The 20189-nt window shown below is 32.0% G+C and overlaps 1 protein-coding gene across 8 annotated transcripts in view; it reads left to right on the top strand.

Annotated features, from left to right (window-relative positions):
- The window catches only part of Calx (sodium/calcium exchanger 3), a 148047-nt gene that overhangs the window by 109726 nt on the left and 18132 nt on the right, over positions 1-20189 (top strand). For 5 of the 8 annotated variants that reach the window (XM_077429568.1, XM_077429566.1, XM_077429560.1 and 2 more), the window contains one exon: positions 8655-8800. In XM_077429568.1, the coding sequence (XP_077285694.1) occupies positions 8655-8800 (146 nt within the window). The remainder of the gene's footprint in view (positions 1-8654; positions 8801-20189) is intronic. The other 3 variants (XM_077429564.1, XM_077429563.1, XM_077429562.1) reach the window with 1 other exon arrangement.

Here is a 20189-nt window from a genome sequence, read left to right as displayed (position 1 = left end):
GCATTAAAACGTGGATTTCGTTTAAATTATAAAAATTGCATTTTTAACTATAGATATATTATATAGATTAGTTTATTGCAAACAAATCATTTAATCTAATGAAGTTTTCGAACATATTTGAAGAGGTTGTAAGACCTATTGAACCATTAAAGTGCCTACTTGAACTTAAATAAAAATACAACGAACAATACACTGAGCTTTTCTCCGTCATTGGATACGTTTGTTTTTCAGTATAAAGAAGCCGTCAACACACTCTGTAAGAACATCCCGGGTATTGTCTTTAATCTTGTGCTAATTAGCCGGGTTGGGTCATTGTCAACCCATGTCAACCACAGACAGTTCAAATTTCATTAGTAGGACGAAACGTATCATACCCCTCTCCAATAGCACGATCAGAAAATCATGAACGTACTCTCATCCACCCGGTGCCAATTAATCTAATATTTCGCAATACATAACAGTAGTAAACCGTAAATTTGATTGTGTCGCACACGTCGAAATTTCCAAAGGAAAATTCGATCTATTTTCGTTAGGAATTTTCGCGTTTGAAACTTTGCCAAAATTACACGCGAATTCGCGAACATCCCCAATTTGCATAATTCATCAACGTGGTGGTTTCTGGTTTTCACGTCACGTCTTATCATCGGAACGTTTTGATTTGAATGTCAGTAAATTTATACACATGATATGTATATACATAGATCGATTTCATTTCCCAACGGGCTCGTTTTGAAACGGAATTTTCGCAATGAGTGCTCGTTTAATTAAAGCTAATTCAAATAATCCGGAAGCTTAATGGACGAAAAAATATTATAATGTATTTTCTGCCGACCGCTGTTAAGGTTGTATTTATTGTTTTCAATTAGAGGGTACAAAACGTGCGAGCGATCGTCTGAATTATTCACATTGCCTGAAAAAAAAACTTAAATTAGGGGTCGTTCTGTTTAATGGGGCAATTCGTGTAAACGTTAACACCTATCCCTAATTCCAAATTACGATCAGTATTTGCCTTAGTTTTGCGCTGAGTTTTTGCTATGAAATTTCGTCGATAATTCCATAGTCTTAACCTAAAGTTAATTGTATTTTTGAGATGAATTTATTTTAATTTTTACTAATTATTTTTTTAATACATGTAGGTAGGTACTTATTATATTGATGTGAAAAAATTAAGCACACAAAACACAGAATTAAATAAAATTTGCTCTCTTTCATTATACTTACGTACATTTACATAATAAAATCAATTCTTATTATGTACATATTTATAATATGTAGGTATATATGCTGACATAAATCCGTTGTAAAAGGATAAACGTCAAATTTCAAACTTATTGTTAAAGGTATTTATAATACAATTTAGGAGTTTTAAATTATATAAATAATTACATACCTGTGTATTAATGTGTTGACTGCATTCTAATTGTTTAAAATATGTATATAATAATCAATATACTCACAGAAAATATATGTAAAATTATGTTATCGCACTGAACGTTAAAAATTATATTAAAATAGTATTATACATATACATTCATATATGTATATGTTAGTAAATATTTTTGTGTAAGTAACGATATTTTCCAATTATTATCTATTCCGATATGAAATACGCCCAATATTTTGTATAACGTTCATGTTGATTACGAGCTTTACTGTAAATTAAACATTGAATATATGTATGTAATTGCGATCGTTGTACACGAATATCACACATAAAAGAAAACACCTTATCCTTTATATAAATATTCGAGCATTAAACGCGTTTACAACTACTCACACCACGAACAAAGTAATTAAAATTATCATGACATAAAATACATTATCTACAAGGCGTTACACTGGTTTAACGACGACCATAACTGGGAATATTATGGCGCGCAATTTTTCCAGTGCCGAAAATATAATATAATACATGTACGTAGTATATACCTACTATAAATATATCAAAAATACAATTTTACATTTCGACATTAATTGAAATACCTTATAATGTATACACATTCTCGACAATCGTTCTCGCTTTTGTTGTCGGAATTCCTGTCTGACGAAATACACATCCATCAATCACGTGTCAAATTATGACAGTTGCGAATCGACTCAATCGCCGTTTTTACTTTCATGGCATTGTGATTAGTTTACGTTTCCTTTTTTTTTCAATTTTTTTAGTCATTTGCTATAAATAAGTTCTGTATACATATGAATGTACTTGAACGTATACGGTGTAATTTTCATTGATTTCTTATACCTTCCTTGAACACACAGATGCGATCCCGTATAATAAATAAGTGTGATGGATCCGTATCGTATACATACGCATTATTTAACCGAACACCCTTATCCATCTTTGGCATGAAAAAAAGTGTTGATCACACTTTTATGCTATTTATTCTTATGAATGAGTAAGTTTGGAAAATGTGACCTGTGTAGACCTTGAGAGTACATATGTATGTACATATATTATTACTTGATTTCTACCCATTTTTTACATATTTTGAAAGGAAAAATCATATTTTTACTGAATACATATGTATGTGTGTAATGATTGCATTATATTTACAATGTGTTATTATATTATGAAAAAAATCAAAACTACATTGTCTTTTCACGAACTTTTCTACATTTTCTCACATTAAATATACGGTCTGTTTTACCAAGATTTTATCTCATTTTTATATACATAATAACTTGATCAAAAAACTTGATGATCCTGATGCATAAACAACGTACAATTTTGTTCTAATCTATCCCCATCAATTACCGGTAAATGGCCTGAAAAATAGCTCGGTGAATTATCAGCAAATTATCACTTTTACCGGTAAATCAATAAAACATATTCATTGCGTTTTATCACATTCCTATTTTTATTTTATATTCTAGCAAAACTGATCCGACCCAGTGTTTCATCCAGGAGAAAAATATACAATAATGAAAATAATAGTAGAAGGGATAGAACGGATTAACAATGAATATGTAGTAAATCTATCGGTTTCAGATTTCGATGATGATATTGCATTAGTTCCATCTACGACTAAATTTGTGTTATCAATAAAAGAATGGCTTCAGTTACCTATTAGAAATAAAAAGGAAGTCAATTTGGGAATGGAACCCACCCAGAATTGTGAGAAAGGAAATAGTTTTTTGATGAAATGAAATAAAACTGGAAAAATTACTTGAAAAAGTAGATCAAAACTATCGAACGATAGTTTAAATACATTATGTTTTCTTCACTTTTTTACTTTCTTAAACTTTTTTACTTTCTTAAAAAATAATAAATATTTATTTAGTCCTATATAAAATATTAATTTATTAAGAATTCATTACTCATACCTTATTTTTTGGGCAATATATCCAAGTATACATATAATAAATAATGCTTATTAGCGTTTGTTTAAATATATTTAGTACAATAAAAGTATTTTTGAGATTGAAAAATCCAGTAATTTACTGGTAAACCGGCTGGATTCCCTAGTACGCACATAACTATTTAGACGCATTGAAATTACATATGTTAAATGAATATATTCATTCCAACATTATTTATTAATATTTCATTCCTACCCCGATTTGAACCCGCTAAAATTTAATTCTAGTGAATAGGTAGACAGCATCCAAATTAATTGCCGGAGTACGGAGCAGGTCTCGTAAGTGTCGTGGGATGGAAAAAAGACGAGTTTTAAATGGATGTTCCCTGTATGCGACCGCCTTCACTGAATAATTAATAACAGTGGGCGAAGGTGACAAACGGCTTAGTGGCAGCCCTGAAAGTCGTTACGAGCCATTAAGTTCAGCAGGGACGCACCCGGAGGCGTTGTGCTCTGAAACCCAACCGAACATAAGTCATCTGTAAATTTGACTCTGAAAATACTGACTCGATTTAATTTAATCGCGAACCCTGCGTTTAATATTCCGCGGTAATTAGCACGTGGGCAACGAAGGTATATATTTAAATAGATCGTCTTAATAAACGTCATAACAAAGCGCGACCTTTTGGCCCTTGTATTGTGAAAATCAACCCACACATTTATTTTTTTAATTTTTAAGACTTAATAATGAAATGAGCACTTCATGCCCAAAGTCCACAAAATGGATGTGAAATTTTCATTGAATTTGTGACCATATATCGTGTATTATTAACATCATTATTTAATGTTTTATACAAATATACCAGGAAGGCCTAACAGGTAAACCCCAATGCGCCTTTCTGGCCAATTACAAACAATTCAGCATTTTTATTACATAAGTCGATGAATTAAGAGACACTGAAAACTCGAAATTAACGAGATATCTATGAATTTGTACCTAATTTTTTATTGTACATTAATCATGCTGTATATTTATTTTATTTTTTATTTTATTTAAATAGGCACACATACAGAATAAAATATAAAAAGAAAGTTGTATAATGAGACAAAAAATAATAATAAACATAAATAAAAATATAATATTCCATTTACAGTGAGCACCACATGGTAATATAATCATATAGTGGTGACATTGTAGGTAGGAAGGTTTTTAGCCAATTTAATTAGGAACCGTCTCAACAATGAAATCAGAAAAATTGGCAAACTCTAATAAAAAACGATCGACCTGGAGTCACAAATATCCAAGTCTGACCATCAGCATTACAGAAATACTCGGAATAAATTCTTTTCAATTGAGGTCGATCGGGATCGAACCCGGCGTCCTCTCGGCGCTAAGCAAGAGCCCAACCACCGAGCCATACTGCTGGCTGAATTAGAAATATTGACATTAGTCCTATCTTATATAATAATTGTCTAATACGGGCGTGCGTGCGTACGTGCGTGTGTATGAAGTAATCGCTGTTAACACCATGCTCAGTCTCTCTTTCTCCCCTTGTAATCGTATATCATGGAAAGAGACGCGACATATCGTGACAGACAGACGCGAGTGGCCGACAAATACAAAATATTTTTTCAAAAAAATTAAATAAATTTTAAATTATTAATTCCGTTGATCCGAATTGCAATATTTTACCGAGTGCACAATTACATATGTGTACACATGCCACTAGTGATATATATATTTCATTTTAGTTTATGCATGACGGAGAACTGGCTGTAACTTTGTGTATGAATCGGTCTGTATTAGAACGATCCGTATACATACGTATATCATAATCATTTCGGAACGAACGTGTTTCGAATAAGGATGTAATTTATTCGAATCCTTAAAACTTTATCTACGCACGAAGAACTCACTCGCGCCTTTGTTCGCCTCACCTAATTTTTTTTATTTTTCACCCACACTCCTCGTGCGCAGTTAGGGGCTAGATTATCTTCCGAATTTTCCTTCATCACTGCGAGACAGAGATGAGAAAAAAATTAATAGCTTAGTGCTTCGTCGTAAAAGGCCCTAAAGTTGGCGACTACGGTCGCTTTAATCCAATCCGCAGGGGCGCATCAAGTCGGAGTAAACGACTCGGGTAATTCACCCCCCGATGCGTTTCAAATAATTCCCAAAATTACACTCGTGTCGGTAATACTCCTTTATGAGTATTTCACAGAAGCAACAGCTTCGAGTGTTTTAATTAAAATTTAAAAAAGAATCCTATGGTAAATTGGTGTTGATAAATTTTAACGACAAAAAGTTTTACATATAAATATATATAAAATATTTTGTATAATATCCGAATAAAAGTGTTACAGCCAGAAAATTTTATGCCAGATTGATTACATACTCAAAGGAATCATAATTTGGATATATTTATAGTATAGATACATGTTGTAGCGTGTACGTGAAGAGGGGTTTCCTAGATCGGGGTAAAGACGCAGTGAGTACTGGTAGAGGTAGTTTCGTGTCGATCCGTCGACAATCCAGCTCCGAATGAAGCACGGTACAAACACGCCGAATATTGGACGATGAGCTTATTCACACGTCGAGGCCTTTTTGGCACGAACGCACGATCAGGTGAACAATGCTGGTAAACCAGTGGTCGACGTGCACCCAATATCTATCTTACAATATTAATCGATATGGTCGTAGCTACCCATTATTTATGCTTGGTTTTTATTTTTTTATTTGGATTTAAAAAAAATCTTTATAAAGCTTAGCACTTTCCGCACTGTGACTAGGAGCTATATATTTTATTTTATATCTCCAAATATATTGAATGCAGGCACCTCATATTTATTGTGTTCCTCATCAAAACCTCTATGATTCTAATTATGTTATTACAAAATAAAAAAAACATTGTTCAATATCAACGTAAATAATTATTTTCACGGGAAGTCCTTGTTACACGTACTTCACAAAAGCGAGACACAGGGGGAATTCAGTACTTTGCGCTCAACATTTAAGCGTGATAATGAAGGCTCTCTACTTGCAATTATTTTATATTATTCGACATTTAATACATGACAAAATAATTTTTATAGATAATTGCAGTAATTAACCTCACAGATTTTGAAGTATTTTATTTTAAAACACACATTTTTGACTGAACGTTTTGCGTCCAGCTCAGTGATAGCGTATTTTTTTAGCTCAGTAAGGCAATTTATGTCTACTTGTTTTTGCTTCATCAAATCTATTTTCTATGTATGTAAGATTACGATTAGGCTATAATTCTGTTTTCACCTTTACACTCCCAATATTTTTTTGTTTTAAAATTATTTTATCAAATTTTGACAAACCTTCTCATATCCTTGAAGAAATTTCTAATTATGTAATGCGTTTTCTTGGAATATCACATATTTATTTATTATACTACGAATATATATATGTATATATATATATATATATATATATATATATATATATATATATATATATATATATATATATATTCATATATATATATATATATATATATATATATATATATATATATATATATATATATATATATATATATATATATTTATATTATATATTATATATATATATATATATATATATATATATATATATATATATATATATATATATATATATATATATTTACATAAATATATACATACATAGAAGAGACCCTTTTGAATGGTCGCGTATATCCGTTTAATTAAAATACGAGCAGCGAGGAAAACCAACCATCACGTAATGACCCTAAAGCATACTTTACGATTCTAATAACCGACATCTAAGAGTTTCTACTCGTAAACTGTGAAAATGTATGCGCACCAAGCTAAATTTCCAACTTCTCATCCTATAATCCGTTCTCGGTTACGAAATTCAAGCTTTTTTTCGGTAAAGCGATCACGTTGGAGGTAATAAGATTTTCGTGATGGGTTCCGTTCGGGTATTTTTACGTTTTTCGATATGATTAGTTTACTTTGGTGGTTTGAATGTGCGTTTATATGGTCGAGATTTTCCCAATAAAGTTTATCCTATGCTTCGGTCCATTTAACAAAATTATCTGTGTACGCGTCGTCGGATACGGAATCCAGAGAAGTCATCTAGTTGCGTTGGATAGCATTTTCGTGACACTGGTAATGGTGTAACGTAACCATGACCTGGATTTTCCGGAATGGAAACGAACGAAAAAACTCCGTAGTGAAATCGCTGTGAAAATCCTTCAATTTTGCACCTTTTTCGGTGATTTGAACACATTTTTTTTTATCAATTTCACGATTTTTATCGTCCTGAAATATTAAACGTTTTCATCGTCGTTTATGTACTGATAAATATAGTTTTATTCTTTTTACGGTGTCTTCTTTTTTTATTTAAATATGATATTTTGTATTTCATTTATGTAACTGCACAAAGAAAAATACATATCCATAGATATGCTTATTTATATTGTTTTTTACTTGTTAGGCCTTCCTGGTATAAATATATTAATTAATTAATTAATAAAGATATCTAGGCTAGATCTACCATTTGATTTAATCGCACTAATATTTAAATCCCATCATAGAAAACAAGATTTCATTCATAAACACATTTTTATATCAAAATATTTTAAATCCCATTATAGTGATTTTTAAAATTTGTATAGAAATATTATTTATTGGTATTTAAATAAAATACTTTGTGTGTGTACAATCATGCTGCATTTTTTATATGTTATACATGTAAGAATAATTGCTGTAATTCATTGTATGTAAAATTCAGGGTGATTCTTACTCATATCAAAATTAATGTATTTTCCATTTATATTTATTGTGTCTGTACCGAGTTGACCACATTTTCAGATATATCACATGTAATATTTCCCGTTGCCTTTATATGCTCGATTTTCTTCCGACGTTCTTTTGGCATTGTCGTTTACGCCAAAAGCCTTCCGGCTAGCCAAAAATTGAATTCAAAGGTTTCCGATGCGAGCTTATTCAGTATTAAAAAATAAATAAACTGGAATGGAACGGGAAGAAGCGAGAGAGCAGTGGCGGGAAAAGTCGTCGTGTATTTCCCAATTTGTACAAATAAATCCCTTATCCGCAAAACGGATTAGAACGTTATGCGCGAACGCTAAATCATATTTTTTTTCTCCCCGGAAAAGTCACAAAGCCTGACACGTAATACAAACGGTGAAAATTCGCGACAACATCGCGGGATATCTTTTTTGTGTGCTATTATTATACGAGGTGTATTTTCGTTTGAATTTCCTAACAGAGTAAAACGTTTCGGCGATGACTTTAAATTTTTCGGTTGCCTTTATTAAAATAAAAATATTAAACATGATTTATTTTACTGTACAGATGAAATAGCAACACTGGCGACGATAGCTGAAAGCAAACATCCCGACAAAAGAACAGAAGAGGAAAAAGTAGCACTATTAGGAAAACCTAAATCCGGCGACGTCATGAGAGCACAAATGAGAGTCAAAGAAAGTAAAGAATTTAAGGTCAGTACTAATTTTATTTTCATTAAATATATGTATGTATTTTTAAACAATTATAACCGAAATAGTCATCATGATTCAAATAAAATTTATTTGATGTATAAAGTTAGCTTAGCTAACGTTAGCTATTCGTTAACGTGTTTTTATATCGTAATTTAAATTTCAATTTAAAATAACCATGTTTTCCAACAAAATAGCCATGCATTTCCAAGACGAAGAAAGGTTCAAATCTATTATCTGACAGTTGATATTACCTACATCAAACTTCCTACCATATTGAAAGTTGCCCAAACTTTATCACTGACAAACAAGCTCACGTTTGCTAACGAGCAACTCGCCAACATGACGATGCAACTTCCTACTTCTCACGTCGACAAAGTTCATCCAACAGCCATTTAATGGCATTATGATAGCATAAGTTTTTTTTAAGGTACATCTCTTCAAATTTTTGTTTTACTAGAACTCGACAATTGCACATCCAAACAATGGAACGGATTTGAATCGGGGTCGTCGTCGACACTGGGTCGTAAACGCACCCCAATCCATAAGTCTCAGGTCGATAAAACGACCCCGTTCTGAGTGATGAGTTTCGTCGGAGACCGAAACACTAAAAAAAAAGTAAAAAAAAGGGCCATTAATCACACGGTGGCCAATGCGATACAATGGACCCGGATGGATCGCTTGGGTCACGCGAAACACCCCATAGAATTTTCCCCATAAAAGCACACTGCCCTTCCGACGAAAAGACCGGCTCATTTTATTATTGCCTTTGGTCCAATTTCAATTTAGACTTTCTCAGAATCGTGCTCGACGACCAAGCCCAACTAGGGCTCATCCCTGTGACCGTATATATGTATAATATCACGTAGCATAGTTGAAGTTAACGGTTCAAGTATGTATTCATTTGATATCTGGGGTGTTATTATATATATATGTATATACATACATATATTACAATATATATATAAAATTTTCATCTGAAGATTTTCATATACTTGGGAATTCGGTAGTTTCTCGTACGTTCTGTGATTTTCTATTGTTTTGCTTTAAAATGATTTTTACTGTAGTTTTCTAACTAGATGTTTACAAAAAATAGCAAATTCACCCCTTTTAAGGACTATACACCTTATAATAGGTAGATGTATTGTATTCAAATTGTTATTTCCATAACGTGAACACGATGAAAATATGTTCGTTACAATACGGTACATATGTATTATATTTGTGTATTTTCATGGAAGAAATTCTTCTATGGCTTTGTATAACGTTACTTTCATACATTGTACGAGTTAATATAATATTATACATATTGCCTGTACATTCCATTGAATAAAATATTTATATGAAGTGCGTGTTTAAAAAAATATTCTTTATCTTTATTTAAATTGAAAAGTGTAAAATATATGTACATACAAGACATGAGCTTAAATATATTAACTAAATTTACATTATATAATATATACCAAAAATTAAATATACGTTTTGTATGTATACATACTACGTATATTTAATTATATACATACTTAATGAATGTGAGTGTAGGAAACCTTTTTATTTGTATAATAGATTTGTATGGTAAGTTTTAGTTCAGTAAAACTTTTATTGAAAATTATGTATATACATATTTATATTATACATAAATATGTATGTATATTAGGGTACATCAAAATCAGCGACTTTTGTGTTTGGAAATCAGCGACATAGTTTGGAAACAACTTGATTTGGAAAAGGTGCTTTTTTATATTTATAAGAAAAATTATTGTTAGGTTTTTTTTTTTAATAGATCAAAATATAAAGTTATTTGAAAATTATATCATATTTTATTAATAGTAGACTTGAGAAACGATGTTTAAGGAACATCGACAATGAACTGAGGACGCGCGACGAAGTTTCAGATTATTTTTCCTGTCTTAGCAATGTGAAGAAAAGTCCCATTTGAGGTATTTTTAATGTAAAATTATTCCATTTATGTATATATGATAAGATAAATTTTAAAAAATAAACTACTAAATGGAAGCATGAATAAAAAAAAATTCACAAACTTGAATTGGCTGGCGGCAGTGCAAATATATATTTTAGAATTTTTATATTATTTTTCGGATTCCTCATAATACAAAACGTCTTTTCCGACTCAAGCTGCTTCCAAATTCCAAAATTCGCTGTCTTCAATGCACCCTAACGTATAGTTATATGCTTAAAGAGTAAACCATTAATAGTTGAGCAATTTATTAATCCAGCAACATTTGACCATCGGAGCTTTTATTCATCCATGTGTGCTTTTCAATTTTAACTTTTAGTTTTTAATTTAATAGTTCAACAACTACTCATTGGCGGATTAAATTGATCCATTATGACTCACTTGTTGTTTAATTAACTGTATAAAAACGGCACTTAGGGTAATATTTATTATCATAATATTAACCCAACTTTCAGATAACTAACAACTTTTTCTTTAAATTAATCATGTCAATTTTTTGTTTAGTTGTGCATAATTTAAATCCATTCCTAAGCTTTCCATTTATAATATATGTATACATAATCATATCTGAAAAAAATGTGTGTTGGTCTTTTTCACGCAATGTGATTTTTGAACCTTTCGAAAATCACATTGCGTGCTCAGTCAACACTAGACGAGCACTTCTCCAACGTTACGCTCGACTCTTTAATATACATAATTAATTATTATTATTACCTATAGTTTTTTAACAACCCTTGGAAATTCTCGCACAAATTTTCAACACATTTACCAAATAGGTATGCATATTGTGTGTATGTATATAGCATTTATAAATTTTCCACGAACTCATTTCATTTCGTTCGCGGAAAATCGAAACGGCACGCGATACTATTTAACATATGTACATATTATATGTATGTATACATACATTCGATATAGGCAACCGAAGATTTAAATCCACCATAGAATTATGGTGATGTCATTCACCGATTCACTTTTGACTATCGCCGTTTTCTTTGAGCTCCGATATTGTACCCTTTCAAACGGGTAAGTCTTTGTCTCTTTGTCTAACTGCGCAATATTTATATCGTGCGTTTCATCGGTCTCTTGCTTGGATACATATATGTACATACATATGTGTATATATATATACCTTTATACATACGACAATCCCCTCGTATTAAATCTAGCACGTGTTATCTAGCCGTAAAATAGGAGAGACTTTTCTGTCCTTCCTCTTTATATCTAAAAGCTGGGCATTGTCGCGTGCCACTTTATTTGAAAACAATGGCTAATTACGACACATCTCGAAAAGTGGTTCGGTCGCTTTGTTGAGTTTTGTGTCTGGCACAATGGATAAATCGTATTTTGCAGGTATTGTTTACTTTCGCTTCAAAGTTCTAAACTTTCGAATCGAATACTGTTTTTCAATTTAAAATCCGTGTATAAAATATATACCGTACGTAGATTTTATTTATGTATGTACATTTGTTACGTATAGTGGGTATCTCGGGTCCAGCCCTCTTAATGTTTATAATAATGTAATGATTTTAAGTAATAAAAAAATTTCCAACAAAATCCGACAACCGGAAGTAGAACATTTGTCTTGGTGTAAGTTTCCCTACATTTGCGCTCAATTTGTATTGAAAATGCTTTCATAACCGGTATGTTTGAACGTGTATGTACATATGTTTAATTATCGAATTTTGTTTTGTAACCTTCTTATATTCCTCAAATACAATACATAGATAAAGTCATGGGTTGGTCACATCCGAATTTTTTATTTTGCTTTTCATTTTATGTAAATAAAATTGATTGATTTGATTTTTTATTTTAAATTTTTGAGTTGCATTTCGCAACCAAAACGTGTCGTGACAATCGTGCATGTTTACTGAAACAGTCTTTATTTTAAAATGCTTCCACGTTAACTTTCGTGACTTGAGAGAATGAAATGGAGAGAATGAAATGCATAAAATTTCGTATTAGGTCGCTTTAATCCTATCTCACCCTCATTCAGAAGCTTATCTTCAACAGGACTCGAATGACCCGCCTTTTAATAGTCATTATACAGAGGTATGTATGTATGTATGTACGTACGTTGCGCACGTAAAAACTTAAGTAACTCACCCTTTTGCATATAGCCCATGGGTCCTTTTTAATTGTTAAAAAGAGAGCATTTTGGATTTTCTCTTCGTATTTCTTATTTTTTATCGCCAACTTTCGCATGACAGATCCATTGGAAGTCAAAAGTTTTCCCCTCTGACCCCGGAGTAACATTTCTAGCGTAGGTTTTCCGTAAGGGAAGCGCGTCGCTTACATTATTCTTTGAATGCCTCTAGCCCATCCGTTCTTATCTTTCAACCCTTCGAGGGTGAGGTTTGGGGGAAGGATGGAAGCTCTATTTGTTGAAGAATTTCTATGATAAAGGGCCTCACAAAGACCACACACCTCGCGTCTCTGAGAAACTGTGAATGAAGAAAGCGTCGAACAAAAGGATATTTCCCGCCACCGCATCGTACGCAGATACGAATATATCAATTTTAGATGTTTCCTTTGTGCTTTGGTGAAATAAAAAATCTGAAAGCAACCATCACGCCACTTCTCCCTCACGGCACTGGCTCTAAATACGAATAAAAATGGTGTTGTTTTCTCGGCAGCAGATTATCGCACAAGCATTTATGTAAGTGTTGCAGTTATGAAAACCTTGTTTTTCTCTTCTCTTTTTTTTTCCTTACACGACATTTTGCAATCACAGATTGTGGCTTATAAACATTTTAAATCGTCTTCAGCGTATTTGGAATAAATGGGCCAACAATTCTCTTCTGAGTGTCTCGAAATTTTACGATTTGAGAAGCAGCAGTCCGGTCTATTTCGACGAAATCTGCTGGTTGTTCTTTTATTTCAAATTCTTTTATGATGTAGTTATTTGTAAATCATTTGAGATTCTTAAGAGGGCTGGATACCCGAAACCTTAATTTTGTTGGCGTTCCTTTCTTCGATATATATGTACGTATATTGAGTGAATGTACATATATATTAAGTGAATGCGACAATATATATCAATATATACATATATTGAGTGAATGCGACAGTTGCGTCTCGACCAGATAATACCTATTTTAAATCGACAAAAATCGAGGTTTCGTAATCTCCAATTTCTCCTCCGAAACTAGACCAATTTAAAAAAAGTTTCATCATCAGTATGAGAAAGATATTTTCTAGTTGCGTCTTTGTATTTTTTTAAAAATCAACCGTTAAAATAGCACCCTGGACTCTTTTAGTGGGTGTAAGAACGAGGCGATTTTATAGATGTTTGGTGGCTCCTAGCTCCTATAAAAAATAACTAATCAAAAAAATAAAAAATAGAAACATGCCTATGGTGGATATCCATAGCATATTAAAAAATAATTTCTCTAATGCCATAATTGAGGAAGGGAGAAGTGTAATACGTTTGTATGGACAAGGCGCTGGTGTCCAGCCCTCTTAACATTCTCCTATAAATGTAAGTGTGAATAATTTTTCTTATAATATTCTCCATATTATATTCATCTTCAGTTTTTCACATTATTATGTTTTTAAAAAAATACAAAATGTACAAAACACTTGCCGACCTACATATATGCCTGCATTTTATCAAGCTCAGCCTCAGCCTCGCGCATAATCTCCGTAAAAAAAGTGTAACATGATATCACGTAACTACGAATGACGTTAGTACGACCACTCATGTCGACTATCGTAATAACTCGGTGAGTTATCAACATTTTGTAAGAAAAGGAGTATATGGTGGAAGGCCAATCCTAGTATGGGCTTTTCTTTTGAGACTAACCATCGTTGGCTTATGACAAGCTCACATATAAAATGTTTGTAATGTTTGTAATATTGTAAATAGCATAACTATATACATATGTACATATATGCATATACGAATGTGCTTCTATAATAAAAATATTAAATTTGTTTGTCTTCTTTTGAATATTCGTCCTTGAATCTTGAACAAAACACATGAGATAGTATTGTGTCAGAGTCCCACATTCGCAGGTATATTTTTGAAAATTCAAATTTTCCCATTTAAATTCTCGTATATTATTATCATACAGCCGATAGCATCGCTGAATAGACTATTGCACGTCTAGACCGAAATGTGTCGACAAAGAATACCTTTTGTGTCCTTGCCGACGCCGCCATTGTGCTCTCCGGTGTGGTTTTTCTTTCTTGTTTATTTATTTTTTTGTTCGCAAAGGCTAAAAAGTGTCACACTTTATTCTGAACATTGGTACGTTATCCTCCGAGCATTGTCCTCTTAATTTTCTTTTCGTATACAAACGCACTCAATCTCCTTTCATGCCACAAACAAAAAATAAACAATAATAAGGTTAAAAGATACACACCTACGCCATGAAATTCTTTTGTGGTGCGAAAGAAAAATAAGGAAACTTACATAGTGTTCTTTCATTTCTGTATTCGACGTAATTGAAGTAAAACATCGAAAGCTCGTAGCACTCACAGCTGCCGGGGTGAAAACTATGATTCCGTTTTAGTGTTACTGGTTCAAGGGGAAAACCTCTATAGGATCGAATGGGGAAATGGTTCACGGCCGGGAAATGCGAGGTTGATCCGTTTCTCTTCGACCTTCCGCCAGATACGGAATATGAAACAGATCTGTATGAAAGAGAGATCAGGAAAACTCCATAACAAACAACGGAACGTGCAATTTTGTATATTATTGCTTTTTACTATTTTTTTTTCAATGTTATGTATTAGTGTTGATATTATTATTTTTCACCCTTTTCAATATTTTATATATGTACATAAACACATACTACATATGTATGTACATATATTTTGACAGAATATACATACATACATTTTTTAACAGAACTTATGCAATCATTTTGTATTTTAATAAAAAAAATATTGCAATGAGAATTCGACCTTCTGATACAATTTCGAACACGTCTTAATTATGTCTTACACACGTCTAAAATGAATGAACGTCTAAAATAATTATGAACAAGTCTTAAGTATGTTAACTATTATATATTTATGATACAAGAATATTGTTTATAATACTGTGATTGAAATATAATCTAACTTTAACAAAATAATTAATTAATTTAAATTCTGACCTATAGAGCGTAAAATTTCATTCGATTAATTAATTATAATTATTTGGGGGAATTATTTTAATTGGGATCGACTTTGGTATTCTCAACTACATACCTTTTTTAAATTATTCCTTTAATTACTTTATACTCTCTCCAAAAGTCAACAGAAATTCATCGGAAAAAATATCAAGTATACTTTTATAATCTGTACTTTGTGAATAAATTGAGATTAAACTGGTTTGTGTATATTTTATTTATTTATCTGTGATAGTATAGTGTGTTAATTAGTCACGATACGTTTAATTGAGTTTTGGAATAATTATTGTGTAAAAAAAATAACGTTTTTGTACGCTATTTTAATAATTCAGTGAGCGAAATGTTGCGTGAGTGATTTGTGATCAGTGATTGTAATGTCCATGAGTGATTTGTCGCATGAGCAGATGGACAGTAACAAATAACTGCATAATTGACCACGTATAAAATGCAACACGTTTTTTCATAGAAAATTCTTAGAATAAGCAATATAAATATATATGAGTCGTTATATTATATTTGAAAGTGATATAAGTCCACTTTTCTTCATTTGCATTTTAATGTTTTGCGTTTAACAATATTTGAAAATACTATTGGTCTGTAATACGTGTAGTTTGATTTTCGGAGACATATCGAATTAAAATAAGTGACAACAGTTTGTGAATTCAGAAATATGTAGTGTTTTTGGAACTGATCCACAACTTTCGAATATAACTGCTCATATGTACATGCAATTTCATAAGCAATCGTTCCGAACTGTCGCCGTAGTTATACGTAAAATTTAACAATTTAAATTCAGATATATGTTATCAGATATATATCCCATTGGAGCACTTAGATCAGCAATCGTCATATTTATTACTGTACATATTATATATACATTTACCACAAGCGTAATTGTCTCGGGAAGATTTGCATTGTCGGTCGATTAGCCGCTCTCGGTTAGATTGCGTGATAAGCGCTCCCCAGATACTGAATTTCGCAAAGGGTTCGCCAGCCCAACCCTGCGACCCAGTTTCGGTCCAAATCCACCCCATCCGACTCTCCCCCGTCCTTCGTTTCCGGCTCGCGATGATACGACCCGGCCACGGAACGGTTAACCGGTTCCACCTCGTGCAGAATTTCGACGATTGTGCGCGCCCAACTCGCGCCCGGTTGGGAAAGGCCTCATATATCACGAGGAAAATTTCACATGGGGGTGTGTTAAAGCGAGGCCACCCTTGTTTGCATCCGAAGGGGTAGTTATGTATGTCTTTCACTTTCTTTTTTTGTCTTTTTTTTCGTAATCTTTTGTTCACGCAACATTTTCCACGCACTCGCCGAATTGGACCGGTTCAACCTTTCGCGTGTTTCTGTTTTCTTCGTCAGAATGAGTTATGTCGTTAACGTCACATTTACACCCGTGTGTGTGTGTGTGTGTGTGTTGGTGAATTCGGTTAAGCAGTCGCGTGTATAACGAGAGGTATTTATCTCTCGTTATACACGTTGTTGTTGTTGTCGTGTTAAATGAAACTCTCCTGAGTTGGCTCTTTGATGCGTTTATTTCCGAGTGTAGTCTATTTTTGGTATTCGATTCAATTTAAACTTGAGTTGAATTTGTCGAAAGCTTGAACTTTTGTTTGAAGTTTTCGGTCGACTTAATCACATCATCATTTCCAAGTGTTTGATTGCGTTGTTGTTTGACAAACTTTCAAATGCTCAAAATCTAAATGAATCTCAAATGTGTACACTTCATATATATTGTTTGAAAATATTCATACGATTTCGTATATTTATTCTCATTTTTCTACAACTAATATTTCATTATACCTATGTATACAACTATCTTTCGGTGATTAGTTTAGAACTTCATTGAAAATCCCCATAACCAGTAGCCGGAACTCCAAAAGACCGGGAAAACTTTAGGGCACTTAAGAGTTTCCTTTTCTGGCAGTAAATTTGCGAAATTAGTCGTGGCTGAAATTACGGTCCTGAAAATTATTTTTAACTGCATATCAGTTACTGCAAATATAATATCTATTTTAACATTCCAACCTACATATACATATATGTATGTATATGCAATTAAGATTTTTTTTTAAAGGGTGATTGTTTGTTTCTCATTATTATGTACTCATCATTATTTTCGAAATGTATTAGTTTGGGCTAAAATTTTCGCTCGATTTTGGCAAATCAAGGCGAAGTTGTTAAAATTTAATTTAAAATCGTAAAACGAATGTATCGTTGAATATTCATTTTCTCTATATAAATAAAAAATTTAAACGGTCCCAAATATAGTAATTTGAATGATGTTGTACATACATACATATGTACATATGTAAATTCATTATATTATTTATTTGATAAATCAATTCATCGTTTATTGTTATTGAATATTTTGGGATAACATATTCCCGTATCTTCTACAGTAGTTTGTAGTATAAATTTGTAAATTGTATAAACCATTTTGCTTATATAAATATATGTATTATATGTTATACTAGTGTTTTTACACGGCTTCGCTCGGTATTTGTAATTTTGAAAATCGCTTAAACATGGCTAATCTAATAGTAAACATTTTATTAAATTTATTCGAATAGTTTTATTTTATTTAAATTTATTTGAATATTCATTTGTTTGTCTATTAAATGTAACGTCACGGATTCTATCACCCAAACTTACATACATACAAAGTCTCTTTCGAAATTATATATTAGATTAATTTTGGCTGAATAATGATTGTGTTATTATTTATATCAAAAAATGTGGATTTTTGTCGCAGCTCTCTCAATAATTTAAGTCGATTTTAACCGAAAATTCATTCCTCGATCCGAAGCGTATAATATACGCACTTAGTCTACAATGATGCTGAAAGGTTTTCATTAGTTAATCATGAGATGTTGTCCCCGGTGTATACTTTCGGTCGCCAAACTTCGTGGGGAAGTCGTTAAGCTCATTTAGGGCGCAAATGTTGCCACGTGCATATTTTAAAAACTGTCTCTTCCTCCTCTGGGGAACGAAACGATCGCTTGCCATCTTCTGCCTTGTCTTTATTACCATATTTTAATTATATTTAAGTATGAAGGATACATCTGTATATAACACAACACATTTCCATCTATCTTCCTTATACAATTCCGTATCGCTTAACTAAATGGGGTTGGTTAATTTTTGATTTGAGTTTTACATCTTTTCGACGTTGAAATTTTTAAGTTTATAATATTTATAAACTATTTTCAATGACATGATATGTAAATTTTAATCTAACTCGATCTTCCAAAAAAAAAGAAGATAAAAATACTCTAAACTTAAAAACCATTTTTAACATCGAAAAATATTAAGATGCAAACTCGACTTCTCGAAACCAAGTTCTTTGACATGGCCATTTTAGAATCGAGTCATTAATACATATATCTATGTATCTACACATGTGTATAAACTTATAACTTTGTCGCAATCTCGAGATCCAATTCTCGTTAAAATTATATACATATATATGTACCTACATACATAGTTCGCTGCAATTCAATGAAATTTTTTCATGTAAGTCGTTATAAGTTCGTAAAGCATTAAAATAACCAATCAACAGACTACAGCAAGCAATTATTATTTATCAAGGCATCTTTTTGCATGCATACCTACGAGATATCGCAAACTCCCAAAAGGTCATTTCGCAAACTGGCCTATAATGCGATGAGGTATTCTATATTAAATCAGGTAGATTTATTAATAAACTTTCAACGATGCTCCTAAACCACTTATCGACATATGTATGTATGTATGTACATACATATCATTTGATCAAACAAGTTCATGGTTTACTATGTAGCTTACACTCGGAACTCCTAAATTTTGTTTATTTTATTTTTACATTAAGTAAACGCTAATTTAAGAACGTCGTAAACATTTTAGAGCCTCTCAGGTAAATGTTTTCTATCGTCAAAATGTGATGTAAACCTTCATTACCATTTTATTTTAAATAGTAACAGTAACGATGTAACTTTATTATTATTTTAATTTGAATTTGTTTGCAATACGATGTGCCTCATTAAAATGTATACACTTCGTATTTCTGACGTTATCTCTGTATATATATTTGTGAGATGCAATGAAATCCTTGTGATAAATCTCGAGTATTTCATAATGGTAGAATTTCCGAGAGGAAATGGGAATCCAGTCGACGCGACATAATATCCTGGAACGATATGAACTTGAATAGAGAACATGCATTTGTCGAAAATTTAAAATATTCAAATCTAAAACTGATGAAATTATATGCAGTTATTCGCATTAAATATTCTATAATAGATAGCTGTAC

The sequence above is a fragment of the Arctopsyche grandis genome, chromosome 4 (assembly GCF_051622035.1).
Source record: "Arctopsyche grandis isolate Sample6627 chromosome 4, ASM5162203v2, whole genome shotgun sequence".
NCBI classification, from domain to species: domain Eukaryota; kingdom Metazoa; phylum Arthropoda; class Insecta; order Trichoptera; family Hydropsychidae; genus Arctopsyche; species Arctopsyche grandis.
The sequence above is the reverse complement of the archived record's forward strand: the minus strand, read 5'-3'. Positions and strand labels throughout refer to the sequence as shown.